The sequence below is a fragment of the Aedes albopictus genome, chromosome 3 (assembly GCF_035046485.1).
Source record: "Aedes albopictus strain Foshan chromosome 3, AalbF5, whole genome shotgun sequence".
Classification (NCBI taxonomy): Eukaryota; Metazoa; Arthropoda; class Insecta; order Diptera; family Culicidae; genus Aedes; species Aedes albopictus.
This window is the reverse complement of record NC_085138.1, coordinates 353,759,966-353,773,226: the sequence shown is the minus strand read 5'-3', so window position 1 is coordinate 353,773,226 and position 13,261 is coordinate 353,759,966. Positions and strand designations below refer to the sequence as shown.

The following is a 13,261-nucleotide window of genomic DNA, read 5'->3' as shown; positions in this document are numbered from 1 at the left end:
AATTTTTTTGTTCGGGTCGAACTGTCATTTTATCGATTGAACTGTCATTCTATCCACGAAAAATGAAACTCTTTTGTTAATTTTACCATCAAAACAAAGGTATTGGAATCTAATAAAATCACGTTATACTCAGTAAAATGAGCTCTTTCGATTAGGCTATAGAAAATAGGAATATTTTTTTCACTAAACAACCCTATTGCATTATTGATTGGATTAAGTGTTATCAAACAGAGAAATATCGGCAAACCTTGGAAGCTCCTCCATCAGTGTTAGAGCAGTAAAAGGGTGTCCACAGGGATGCGTGCTATCACCTCTACTGTGGTCATTAATAGTTGATGATCTTCTCGAAAATTTGGAATCTTAAGGGTTTGAGGTAGGGTGCGGGCACCGGTTTTGGCCAGTCTAAGGGAAATCATTTTTATTAAAATAACCAATAATCCTACAAAAACAACCAATGCGTCAAATGAAAGGTTTCAATCTATATTTTGAAGGAAAAATGCAGAAATCAAGCCAATACTTGATTTTTGTATTAAAAGTGGCACTGGCCAAAATAGAAGCTCTGCCGCAGTTTTGGCCATATTCTTAAGTTTAGTTTCTATTTTGGCCAATCACGTGTAGTTCTTATGGGAGTGGCCAAATTAGAAGCACCCTGGCCAAAATAGATATATGGGAGCAGATTTTTTAAGGAAATATATTTTTTTCTTCTAGTTTTTAATCAAAATGTGTGGTTTTCACAGCTGCAATCATCATATTGTATTAGGATCTACTAGTAAAAATTAAATCCACGCCGATTAAGATCGCAACAGGCTCAATACCGCACTATGGCCAAAACTCCGGACTGGCCAAAACTGAAGCTTCTACCCTAATTGGCTTCGCTGATGATATAGTCATACTAGTTCGTGATAAATATGATTCTATCATCACCTGCAGAATGCAAAGTGCTTGAAATTTAGTCTCTTTATGGTGCAACAGGGAAGGACTAAATATTAATCCCTCTAAAACTACTATCGTACCATTTACACGAAAAAGAAACTACTCAATTGGAACTCTAAGATTGAAAGGAACTATTTTGGAACTTTCAGATACGGTCAAATATCTAGGCGTATTACTTGACAGCAAACTAAACTGGAATAATCATTTGGAGCATGCAATTAAAAAAGCGAGAAATGCTCTATGGATAAGTAAAAGATCTTTTGGTAGGTAATGGGGACTGAAGCCAACAATGACCGATGGATTTATTGCGACATTTGCACCCATTTAGACTCGGCCGAAATTCATTTTCATCACAGTCGAATTTCGCACACGACTTCGCAGCGGCTGGCATACACAAGTTCGGTTGAGTTCATGACAGGGGCGTCGGATGCACAACAGGTAAACAAAATTAGTTTGATTAGTGTGAAATTTCGCTGGGAAATGATGATTCAGTGGATTCTCAAATTATCATAGTCGTCTAAACATTAATGAGAAACCCAATATTTGGCAATTGGTCGACCCAGGATTACCTACGCTTCATTGGTATGGTGGCCTAAGACTAGGGAAAAAGGTGCACAAAAGAAGCTAGAAAAGCTACAGAGATTAGCAACTTTTTCAATTACTGGTGCAATGAGGAGTACACCGTCGAAAGCACTGGATGCTTTGCTTCACTTGCTTCCATTACATCAATTTGTGCAATTAGAAGCTGAAAAGAGTGCTCTAAGGATTGAAAGATCTGTGAACCTTTTGGCAGGTGATCGTGTAGGTCATCTCAGCATTCTGAGAACATTTAATGTTAATCCCTTGATTTTGAATAATGAAGATTGGATGGCGAAAAAAATACAATTTTCATCGTTCATATCAAGTGATTAACGTTGAACGTGAACTATGGAGATCGGGTGGACCGAACCTTCGATCCGGATCAATAGTTTTCTATACAGATGGTTCAAGATTGAACGATCAAGTTGGATATGTTGGTAGGGTATCGCGCTACTTGGGCGGTGGCTTCTATATTCGTCTGTTTTCCACTATAACTCAGTCAATTTTGAACCAATTGACTTGAAATGTTGTACACGGGTAGATACTATACTTATATCACTGCATTCCAAAAATTGTGTCAATTAGTTCAAATTTGACTGAGTTATAGTGGAAACAGACGAAAATAGAAGCCACCGCCCAAGTGGCGCGATTCCCTATATGCTTGCGCAGAAATTACAGGCATTCAAATATTTGTATTATGGCAGACAGTCAAGCAGCTCTGAATGCTCTGAAATCGGCGACATGTACATCTAAACATGTTTGGGAATGTGTCCAATCACTTCAAAAACTGTCTTGTCGTAATCAAGTCAATGTATACTGGGTTCGTGGACACTGCGAAATTGAAAGTAACGAAAGAGCAGATATGTTAGCTAGGCTCGGATCGTCACACCAATTTATAGGACCAGAACCCTTTTGTGGGCCTTCTACTGCATCTCTTAAAATGGAGCTGAGGGAATGGGAATTATTAAAAGTAGATGCCAATTGAAAAAAAAAAAACATTTCAATAGCGAGGCAGGCAAAACGGTTTATTAATCCGAACGTTAAAATGACTCGCAGAATATTGGAACTCTCCAAGAAAGATATTAGTATGTATACTGGTTTTATGACAGGTCATTGTCCGAGCCGATATCATTTGAAGATAATCGGAAAACTTCGAAATGATCTGTGTCGTTTTTGCAACACAGAAAAGGAAGGCTCGGAGCACTTGTTATGCCATTGTCCGGCAATTTCTAATCAAAGAATAAGGTTCTTCAATAAGGGGCTACTTGAACCCTTTGAAATCTGGAGAACAAATCCCAGTACGGTAGTGCACCTCATCCGAAGTGTAGTGTAGTGATAGTGATACGTTATCCAGACAAAGCTAAACAAAAATGGCGAATATGTCACAATAGATCATAACAATGGTCGCAGTGATGATAATATCCAACACAGAATAATAAAAAAAATAGAAAAAAAAAAATTGAAAACTGGCGTTCACATCATTTGGAGATGGCCTAATTTTGATTGGATAGTTCTCACTTCGCCTTTCTGCCACCACACAAGACATCCATAGGCCAATATTGGTTGAACGACAGTTATGTATGTATATCTATTGGTTATACTTGGGTTTTAGACCCCAATTCGTACCAAAGGTACGCCGGCATTGTCCGAAGGCCATACAAGCTTTTTTTGATTTTGAACTCAATGTGAGGTGTCCAGGAAAGCTTGGAATGAAGAATAACTCCAACGTACTTTACCTGATCAGTCACATTGGTCACATGGAATCAAAGAGACGCAAAGGTCGAACGCCATTACGGCTTCGCCTTTCCGTAAAAAGAACAATAGATGTTTTGCTCGGATTAATCGAAAGGCCATATTGGCGACACCAACCCTCAACTACCTGATACGCGCTTTGCATCAGGTAGGAAAACCGCTGTTATTGAGTTGCCTCAATAGCGTATCTGCTACGAGATTCCATAAAAACGGTAACAAGACTCCCCCTTGGGAGCATCCGCAAACATTCAATTTTCCCATCGCTGCTTGACGCGATGTCGAGAAAAGATATCGGGTTTTGAGCATTTGGTGAATCCAATTGGAAATCGTTGGAGATATACCATAACCCCGTGCGACTTCCAATATGGCATCGAAAGGCACGTTGTCAAAGGCACCTTCGATATCTAAGAAAACACCCAAGCAGGACTGCCTATGATCGCATATCAGTCCCATATTTGATGGGTTTCCTATTCTTATGGGACAGTTATGCGTTCATGGACAGAGGATTGCTTTTGATTGAATGCCTTCTCGATATCGTAAACAACCTTGTGTAATAGAGTGGACTTACCAGATTGGTAGGCATGCTGGTTCACATGAAGAGGCATGTTGGCCAGATGAACATTAGGGATGTGATGACCCACAATGCGTTCTAAGAATTTCATAAGAAAAGAGGTCATACTGAAAGGTCTGAAACTCTTTGCTTCTTCATACGACGCACGATCCACTTTCGGAATAAACTAAACAGTAATACCTCGCCAAGATTTGGGAGTATACCCTGTAGCAAATTGGCAAACAAGTAGGTAGTTATTTTCAAAACTTGTTTGAAATAACCAAATTCCTTCTGAAGCAAAATAGGGTATCCCATCTGTTCAGAAGATTTTGAAGAAGTGAAACATAACTACAAGAAACGACATCAGGTTCATCCAAAGATGTATTATCCACACAACCACGGAAATGTGTTCTGATAATATACATTCCAGAATTTCCTCATCTGGGGAAGAAAAATTGCCATTTGATTTAGCAAACGAAGTTCGTTCACTCGAAAATCCTTATATCGTTCGCAAGAATTTCGTTCAACCGACTGACTTCACTTAAACTGGAAACATTTGTACAAAAGTTTTTCCAATCGGATTGTTTAGCAGATCAAAGAGCTTTCTGGTAAGTCTTGCGAGCCGACTGAAAGCGTTCGACTTAGCCGAACATCGTGTGTTCCAACTCTTTCTACATTGTTCATCCATCAGATCAGAGTTTCACCAAGGGGTTCCTCTTGTGGTCTTTACAGACCGCGCAGGGAAGCTTCTTTGCAGGCTTCCATGATGAAGGCCGTTATAGTAAAGAGATCCCAGTTGGTTGGCTGGGGATCCTTGAAACACAAAAATTGTGAAGTAACATCCAAGTGTTCAAAAAAGATGTAGCGATGATCAGATAAATATTCTAATATTCTAATGAAGAATAATATTCTTCATCTGACACATGCCAATTGGTTCAACTTGTGACTAATTCTGTTAGAGCGAAACGTTATGTCTAACATTTCATGTCTAGCAGATACCATGAAGTTTAGGTGGTTGCCTATGCTAACTGAACCAAGATCTGTACTAATTAAGTATTCCATCAAACTGGAGCTTCTCAAGTTAATGTCTGAGCTGCCCCAGATGATATGGTGAGAACCAAGGATGGGAACACTCACTTGCAAAGAGTTACACTCACTTGCAGTTTTCTCAGCTCAGAAGCGTGCAATCAAAAAGCGATGTATGGACGACTTTTGCCTTGTGATTTTGTCTAAAAGTTTTCCGAATAGAGTAGGGGTCGTACACGCATACCGAATTTATGAGTGAGCTTCGAAAACAACTCTCTACGAGGTGTATGTTACACTCACCTCGTGGAGAGACGCTTTCACAGCTCTATCACGACTTTGGGATTCGTGAGCGACCTCTACTCTATTCGACAAAGTTTGAGACAAAACCACATGGCAATAGTTTCACGCTTCTGAGCTGAGAAAGGGATGCTGTTTCATGCAGATACATCTCTGGTGGTTAGTTCAGAGGTGAGTGTAGCAACGATTGCGTTGTTGACAAGCGCACATGGTCGAGGCATGACACGCGAGTATGCTATTCTATTTTTGCAGAAAATAGTAAACACCGGGTTCACATGGTTTCCTAGAAATAAATTCTTCTTACAAATGTAAGGTTTTTAAACTCAAGGAACTTGGGCTCTATCATTTAACATAAGTCTGCAAAGATTGACCATTGCTTGTTCATTAAAGAATGAACAAAATGAGACAAATGAATTGCTTCCACGCTACTGTAAAGCACATAATTTGTTAGGTGATGCCCCAAGAACTAGAAAACACTCACTTGATCATGCATCCAATGATATATCCTTATCTATTTCACTCGTTTTCACAAGGAAGTTGTTAACCTCTCTAACCATAGAAAAACCGTTACAAGTCCATAGAGAACCAAACCTAAACAGTGAGACCGTACTATTATTGATAACGATCAACACTAACAAATATTTCCATTTCCTCTATTTACAGGCCAAACATCGCGCTCGCGCTGATGCAGTGTTGTAAATGTCCAGAGCAGAAGAAGAACACGAAGAAGACGAAGAAAACGAAGACGAAATAACAATAATTCCAAATGTGCACGAACGCAACCGGGCGTAGCTGGTGGAACAGCAAATTGTAGTAGTGAAAGTTTACACCCCGTGTCTCGCGTTCCCGCCCTCCCTCAGATTTATAGCGCCTGTCTCCTCCATCGCCGTTTCGGTTCTTCCAACCAACAACGTGATCGCCGCCGTCGTGCAGTTATCGCGCGCCCTCCGTACACCACGCGTTTTTCTTTGTTATTTTTTTCCCCAACTCTAGTTTGTAGTTTGTGGCTATTTTTTCGCGCTACGTTCCATACGGCCGTTCGGGTGTAACTTGAGAAACCTGTCGTAACCGTAGAAGAAGAAGAAGAAGCACAAACAGCCAAGCATGTCCAGCTGGGCGCAACGAATGCACCGGCGGGCAGCGACCCTGGGCAGTGTGGTCACTTCGTGTGGTCACCCGGGATCGCCCTACCCGCACCGGTTGGAGAAGGTCAAATTTGGCGTTCCGCTGGACGAGGTGTGCAAGAACGACATTCCCGGCCCGCTGCTGGTGCTGATCCTGAAGCTGAACAAGGAAGCGCCGGTGCTGAAGGACGTGTTCCGAGCGCCGGGCCATCAGGGTGCGATGAAGAAGCTGATCCACTTTCTGCAGCAGGGCCGGCTGGTCAACGTGGACAACTATTCGGTGTACACGATCGCGTCGGTGCTGAAAAAGTTCCTGCGCAAGATTCCCGGCGGTGTGTTCGGCCGGGAAGGCGAAGCGGAACTGTTCCAGATCGTGGACATCGAAGACGAGCTGGTGCAGCAGGAGCGAATTCACAAGTGAGTACTACCGGCTCGTGCTTGAATAGCGCTTATCAGTTATTGTTTGAAGAGAGCGAGAGAGAGGGGCTCTGTGGGCGAGGGGACTGATTCAATAATTACCTACGTCGACATTTAGTCTCAATGGAGGGGAGATAAGCTAAGCCAAAACAAGATGAAGATTAATGAATGGGTGTGTAGCGGCATAAACGTGACTTACGGGGCCGAGTTATTTGGAATTTAGATTGATGGGGTTTGATAATGACTAGGATGTCGTTATTGCAAAGCAAGATGTGTTGAAAAATTCCTGGCGCTGTTTTGAAAAAAAACCTATTGATAGATTGCGATCTAATTTGATGACTAATTTCTCTCCCAACGAAGTTTTTTATACTATTCGAACATGTAAAGTCATAAAAAAACACTTTGGCAAAGAATCTAACAAACATTTTTGTTGAACAAGAATGGAACAAATCACTCTTAAGCAAACTTCAGCTTAAGAAACTGTTATTCAGCTAGTTTTATTTCTTGGGAAAGCTCTCTGTTTATACCTGTGATGCAGGATCCACAAATGAACACTCCATCAATGTAGGTGTTTCTTCTTTTTCAGTTTTCTTTTGTGTTCGGGCTCCAAAACCTAGGATTAAGCGCCATACTTGCTCTCAGCTTTTGCGTTCTAACAATATTAGAAAAAGCCTACGATGTTCTGCTCTGTAATCAAACATTTAAATGTAGCACAAAACGAACATGATGTAGTACTGATAATACATCACTACACTCACTCAGAAGAACCTAAATTCCGGGATAGACATATCACGGAAGTCCTTCCCAGAAAACCATTTCTTTGATGACGTTGCATTTTTATCAATTTTTGACATTTCTGACATCTAGTAGCATGTTTCCCATACCTAATACATGCCTCGTTTTATTATTAAAGAATACATCGCGTTCCACGAGGAATCTAGTCTCAGGAAAGTTCATAGGAAGAATACCGGAAGGAATCACGGGTAGAATTCCTGAAAGAACCCTGTGAGAAATCCCTGAGGGAATCTTGGGAGAAACTCCAGTAAAAGGGAAGAATACCGGAAGTAATTTTAGAAGGAACCCATGAAGTGATCCCGAAGAAGTCCTGAAAAAATAAATAAAAGAAGGACTGAACGATTTCTAGCAGAAATCCCTAAAACAATGTCATCAATAATAAAATTCTGGGAGGAATTTCTTGTAGTACCCCAGGAGAATTATCTATAGATATTTGATTTCTGTATAAATCAGTAAAGGGAAAAATAATGAAGGAATCCTAGAATTCCTTTTAGGAGATCTCGGGGGAATTAATGAAGAAATCTCGGATGAAACCCCTGAAGGAATTTCGGGAGAAATCCCTGAAAGCATCATGGAAGGAATCTTTGAAAGAATTCTAGAGAAACCCCCCTCTTTAAAAAAATCCCTAAGAGAATACCTGGTAGAATCCCTGAAGGGATGCCCGGAGGAACTCCGAAGGAATCATAAGAGGAATCTCAGAAGTGATTTTGAAAGGAATCTTGGGAAAAATCCTAGGAAGAATCTCTGAAAGAATCCTGGAAAAGTCAATAAAAGAATCCCTGAAGGAATCCTAGGAAAAATCAGTATGGGCACCTCAGGAGCCTTCTCTTAAGGAATCTCGAGAAAAAAAAATATAATGTTGGAATCCTGGGAGGAATTAGTGAAGGAATCCCGGAAGAAATTCCAGAGGAAATCCTGGGAAGAATTCTGGAAGTAGTTTCTGTAGGCATCCATGAAGGAATTCTGATGGAATCCTGGAAGAATCAACAAGAGAATCCCTGCAGAAATCCTATGATAATCATCAAAAGAATCTCGGGAGAAATCAATGCAGAAATCCTGGGTGGAATAAAAAAATACAAAGAAAAACTCAGAGAAGAAAACAATCAATAATGGAATCCTGGGATAAACCAATGAAGGAATCCCTGATAAAATCCCTGGAGCCTGAAGGAGTCCTGCAAGAAATTCCTGAATGAATCCTGGAAAAATATAATTGTAGAGGAATACCTGAAGAAATACCTGAAAGATTCTCAGGAAATATCGCTGAAAGAATTCCGGGAAGATTCCGTTCCCTATCTTTTAACGATTCAGGTGTTCAACGTTGTATAACTTCCAACTTTCAATGTGTTCACGTTTTTTGTGATGTTTTAGAGGGATATATAAGAAATATTGTGGAATTCACGTGCTTTCTAATAAACTACTCCAGAAACTTCTGAAAGATTCCGAGAGGACTCCAAGGATTTCTACAAAAAGAAAACACTGAGATTCCCAAAAGTGACTTCTGAAGGAATGTCACGAAGAACTCCTAAAGAATCTTCTGGAGGACTGCCAGTAAGAACTTCTGGAGGATTGCCAGAAAGAACTTCTGGAGGATTTCCAGTATGAATTCCAGGAGGGCTCCCTAAAGGAACTTTTAGAGAATTTTAGAAGAAATTTCTGGGGGATTCCCTGAAGATAGTCCTGGAAGATTCCCAGTGGAAATTCCTGGAGGATTCTCTGATGGAGAATACCCTGTAGGAAATCCTGGTAAATTTCGACGATTCTGGGGGGAATCCAACAATATCTCTTTAAAAGAACCATGAACAAATTGATGGAGAAACTCCTGCAGGAATTCCAGAAGCGACTCCTCAATTAGCTTAGCAATTTCAGGGAAAATTGCTGAAGGAATTTCAGAAGTAGCTGTTTTTTTGGCCTTGCAGTCTTCGGTGCGTAATCCCAGAAGCATTATACAAAAGATTGTCAGAAGGAACTCTTCGATGATTATCATAAAAAAAAATCCTGTTTGAAAAACTTGAAAAAACTTGAAGGAATCTGGAAAAATCCTAGCAAGCACTCCCGGAGAATTCTCAGAAAAAAACGCCGGAAGAACTGTTTGAGAAATTTCAGAAGGAACATCTGGATGAATCTCAGAAGGAACATCTGGATGAATCTCAGAAGGAACTCTAAGAGGAATTTTAAGAGGATCTCTAAAGTGAAACCCAGAATAAACTTCTTGAGAATTCCATTTCCTGGTGTAACTTTGAAAGAAATCATCTTAGAACTACTTGAGGAATTTGAAATGGAATATCTGTTTCATTGCAACTTAAGGCGAAACTGGAAACATTTCCTCATTTTTTTGGTTTTTGATTTTTTATTAAATAACGAAGCCATATTTTCAAAATCGGTCGTCGTGCATGTAGAGCATGGATCAAGGTATCTTCTGATTTTTTTTGTGGTGGAAAAAGTTTTCCATTTTTGCAGAAACCATTTTTTTTGTGAAATTTTATTCAAAAATGGTTTCTGCAAAAACGAAAAACATTTTCCACCACGAAAAAAAATCAGGAGATACCTTGATCCATACTCTACATGTGTACGAAAACCGATTTTGAAAATATTGCTTCGTTTTTTTTATAAAAAATCAAAAACCAAAAAGTGAGGAAACGGATCCAGTTTCGCCTTAAGTATAAATCCTCTCGGTTATTTCATGTGGATTAATTCTCAGAACAAGTTCTGTGACGCATCTAACTTCATTGTTGATGTTTTTAAGGTGAACGTCCCTTGCGTTCACTTTCTAAATAATGCATTGGCAAGTTTTTGCGAGCACAAACCCATAGATCCGTTAAATGAAGCGGGCAGAAAATATAACTCAATGTTTTATGCGAGTGAGTAAGCAACGAGTAGCTTTTCCAATCTTGTTAACCTGCTAGATAATCAGATTTGTGCCTTTGAAAATTGGAATGATTTGCATGGCAGCCAATCGTGTGTTTTAATAATAACAAAGTGCAAGTTGGACTTGATTATCCGGAGATGTGCAACTAAATTTCAGCCCAGATAATCGAACCATACATTTTTTCGTTTCCTTTTCATGTTAAAGCCACATCATTGATGATGCTCATCCTTTTTTATGGATTATTTTAGGAATTCAATCCGTCATTGCAGATTCCTCCAGGAATTTATTTGGTGGATTCCTCCAGAAACTCCTTCAGGTTATTCTAGCAGGTACAGCATCTGGGGATTCAGTATTTCACACGGAGATTTGGTCTTTTAGAGATGCCTACAATAGTTTAGTCTAGTAGTCCTCTGAGAATTCATTCTGAAGATTATTCCAGGAATCATCCATTTCTTCAGAAACTGCTGAAAGATTCCCTGAAGACTCCTAAAGATTAGTAGATTGCCAAAAGGAACTCCCAGATAAATCCCAAAAAGAACTCCTGGAAGATTCAGATAAGAAACTCCGCAAGTATTCTCGAAAAAAAAACAATCCTGAAAGATTCCCAAAAGTAACTTGTGTAGGAATGTCACAAAGAGCTCCTGGAGGATTTTCATAAGGATCAGCTGAAGGATTCTCAGATAGAACTTCTAGAAGAACTTGGAAGAATTTCGGGAGGATTTCCAGACGGAAGTTTACAGAAATTTTCTGCAAAAATAAACATTTCTGCAAAAGGATTCTTTGAAGGAAACAGGATACTCTGTAGAAAATGTTGGAGAATTTCTACGATTTCAAAGGGAATCCATAAAAAGTTCGTGGAAAGATGATCAAATTTTTGGATAAGTTTCAGATTCCGGCAGGAATAACATGAAGGGCTCCTGCAGTAATCCTAGAAGGAGCTCTTGGGGGATTCACAATAGCAACTTCTGAAGATATTGCTGGACAATCCCCCAAAATCCCCTAGAACGCCCCTGTTAGTCCGGGAGACCCCTACTGCCGTTCTACGTATAATTGTCCCATGTAGGCATTTCCACACAACATGGGATAATTATGCCTTAAACTACAGCTTCAAACATCCATGGAACGCCCCTGGAACCTCGGAAAACCGCCTGAAACACCCTTTAATGCTTTGAAAATCTCCTGTAACTCCCTGAAACATCCCTGGAACTATCTTCTGAAACTCTTTGTGATCTCCTACATTCTCGAAACGCCTTGAAACCCTCGGAACACCCCTGAAATAAGTGTCGCAAAAATTCATCTGATCCATTTAAATGATTACCAATAAATCTTTTCAGTCATTTTTGCTTCTGCTCATGTTTAAAATGTTTCAGTGAACCAGAGCACTCTTCAAGCGATTCCTTGTCATTTGAATGAATTATCACTCAATTGACTTGGTGTGCACGAAACATGAAACACCCGGAAAAAAATCCGCCAGACTGATAAATTATCGGATGTCGGGCCAGAGTTGGGTCAAATTTTATCGAATGTTGGGCCCAATGTTGGACCCACAATTTATACTTGCTTGCTGAGGTTCAATTGAATTATATGAATCGATCATCAGTTGTCGGAGAGCCTTAGCTGATGCAGGAATTGGTGTCTATTGAATGATCAGAAGCCAGTCAAATGATCCCGATGGTAACTACAGAAATGAGTAGTTGCCTATCTCAATTTCAGCTTGATATGTCGGTTGATATTGAAACGTAGCAACAGTGCCTGGGACACAACCTCAAGAAAACTGCTGCAACGCTCCAATCCACTTCTGAAACCCCCTGGAAAACCCTGAAATCCCTTGAAACTCAATAAAATCCCCTGTAATATCCCTGAAATCCCCTGGAACGTCCTGAAATGGCCTGGAACACACTTAGAACGCCCCTGAAAACCCCTAAAACACCCTGAGGCCATCTGGAATATTCTTAGAATTAGAAGGACCTTTAAACGCCTTTGAAATAGAAAAAAAAACTGGTAGTAATGCTTACAGTTTAAGTTCAGTGTTCAACAATTGGATCATGAATGCATAATGGAAGTGCACTGAAAAAAGTCCCGATGAACAGGTAACTTTTAACAAAACAAAAGTGTTAAGGACATCCTTCCAGTTCTCGAAACTATGGTGCGACTTCGATATTTATTATTGATTTGTCAGCAAATCTTAATTCGAAACAAAAATTTTTCAAGTTTAATTTTAAGAATCGTGCAGTTTCCGTGTCTTAAGCGACACAATTTCCAGTCTGAAAATACTTATAATTTTGTAACTAAATCGATGCAATATCGTGGCACTTATGTATCCGTTTAAATTAGGCGAAAATTACTTAAGTTTGATTTGCAAGACGATTTGCAGAGACTGTTTACACTTCATTTCAATTTCGTGGATACCCTGCTGGCACTCTATGGGTGTATTTTTATTGGCTACATTACGGGTAATCTTACAAGGAACTTCTAGTGGAAACCCAGGAAGAAGTTTTGAGAAATCCCAAGAAGGAGCTGCTGGAAAAAAATTGAGAAGAAAATTCTAGAGCAATTTCAGAGAAAAAATCTTGAAAGAATTCCTGTAGATTATTTCAGAAGAAAACGCCGGAGAAACTCTTGAAGGAATTTCCTAAGAAACATCTGGATGAATCTCAGAAGGAACTTTTTTAAGTATTTCAAGAGGACCTCTTGAGTAAAACCCAGAATGAATGTATTTAGAATTCTCATACCTGGTGGAACTCGTAAATGCATCTTCGTGGAACTCCATGAGAAATTTAAAACGGGAAATATGTTTAATTCGCAAAATGCATTGTTTAATTCGCAAATGGAGAAGTCTCAGGAGTCAGCAAATCTATTAATTAGGTATTCGACCAAATACTTGTCATGGAATTCCAATCGATACTTATGCAGAATCGCACG

The 13,261-nt window shown here is 39.7% G+C and overlaps 1 protein-coding gene across 7 annotated transcripts in view; it reads left to right on the top strand.

The window, feature by feature from the left end:
- Positions 1-13,261, top strand: part of LOC109428958 (uncharacterized) — a gene marked incomplete at its 3' end in the record, with an annotated part of 164,704 nt that overhangs the window by 31,116 nt on the left and 120,327 nt on the right. For all 7 annotated transcript variants that reach the window (XM_062855282.1, XM_062855284.1, XM_062855278.1 and 4 more), the window contains 1 exon segment: positions 5,801-6,678. In XM_062855282.1, coding sequence (XP_062711266.1) covers positions 6,242-6,678 — 437 coding nt within the window.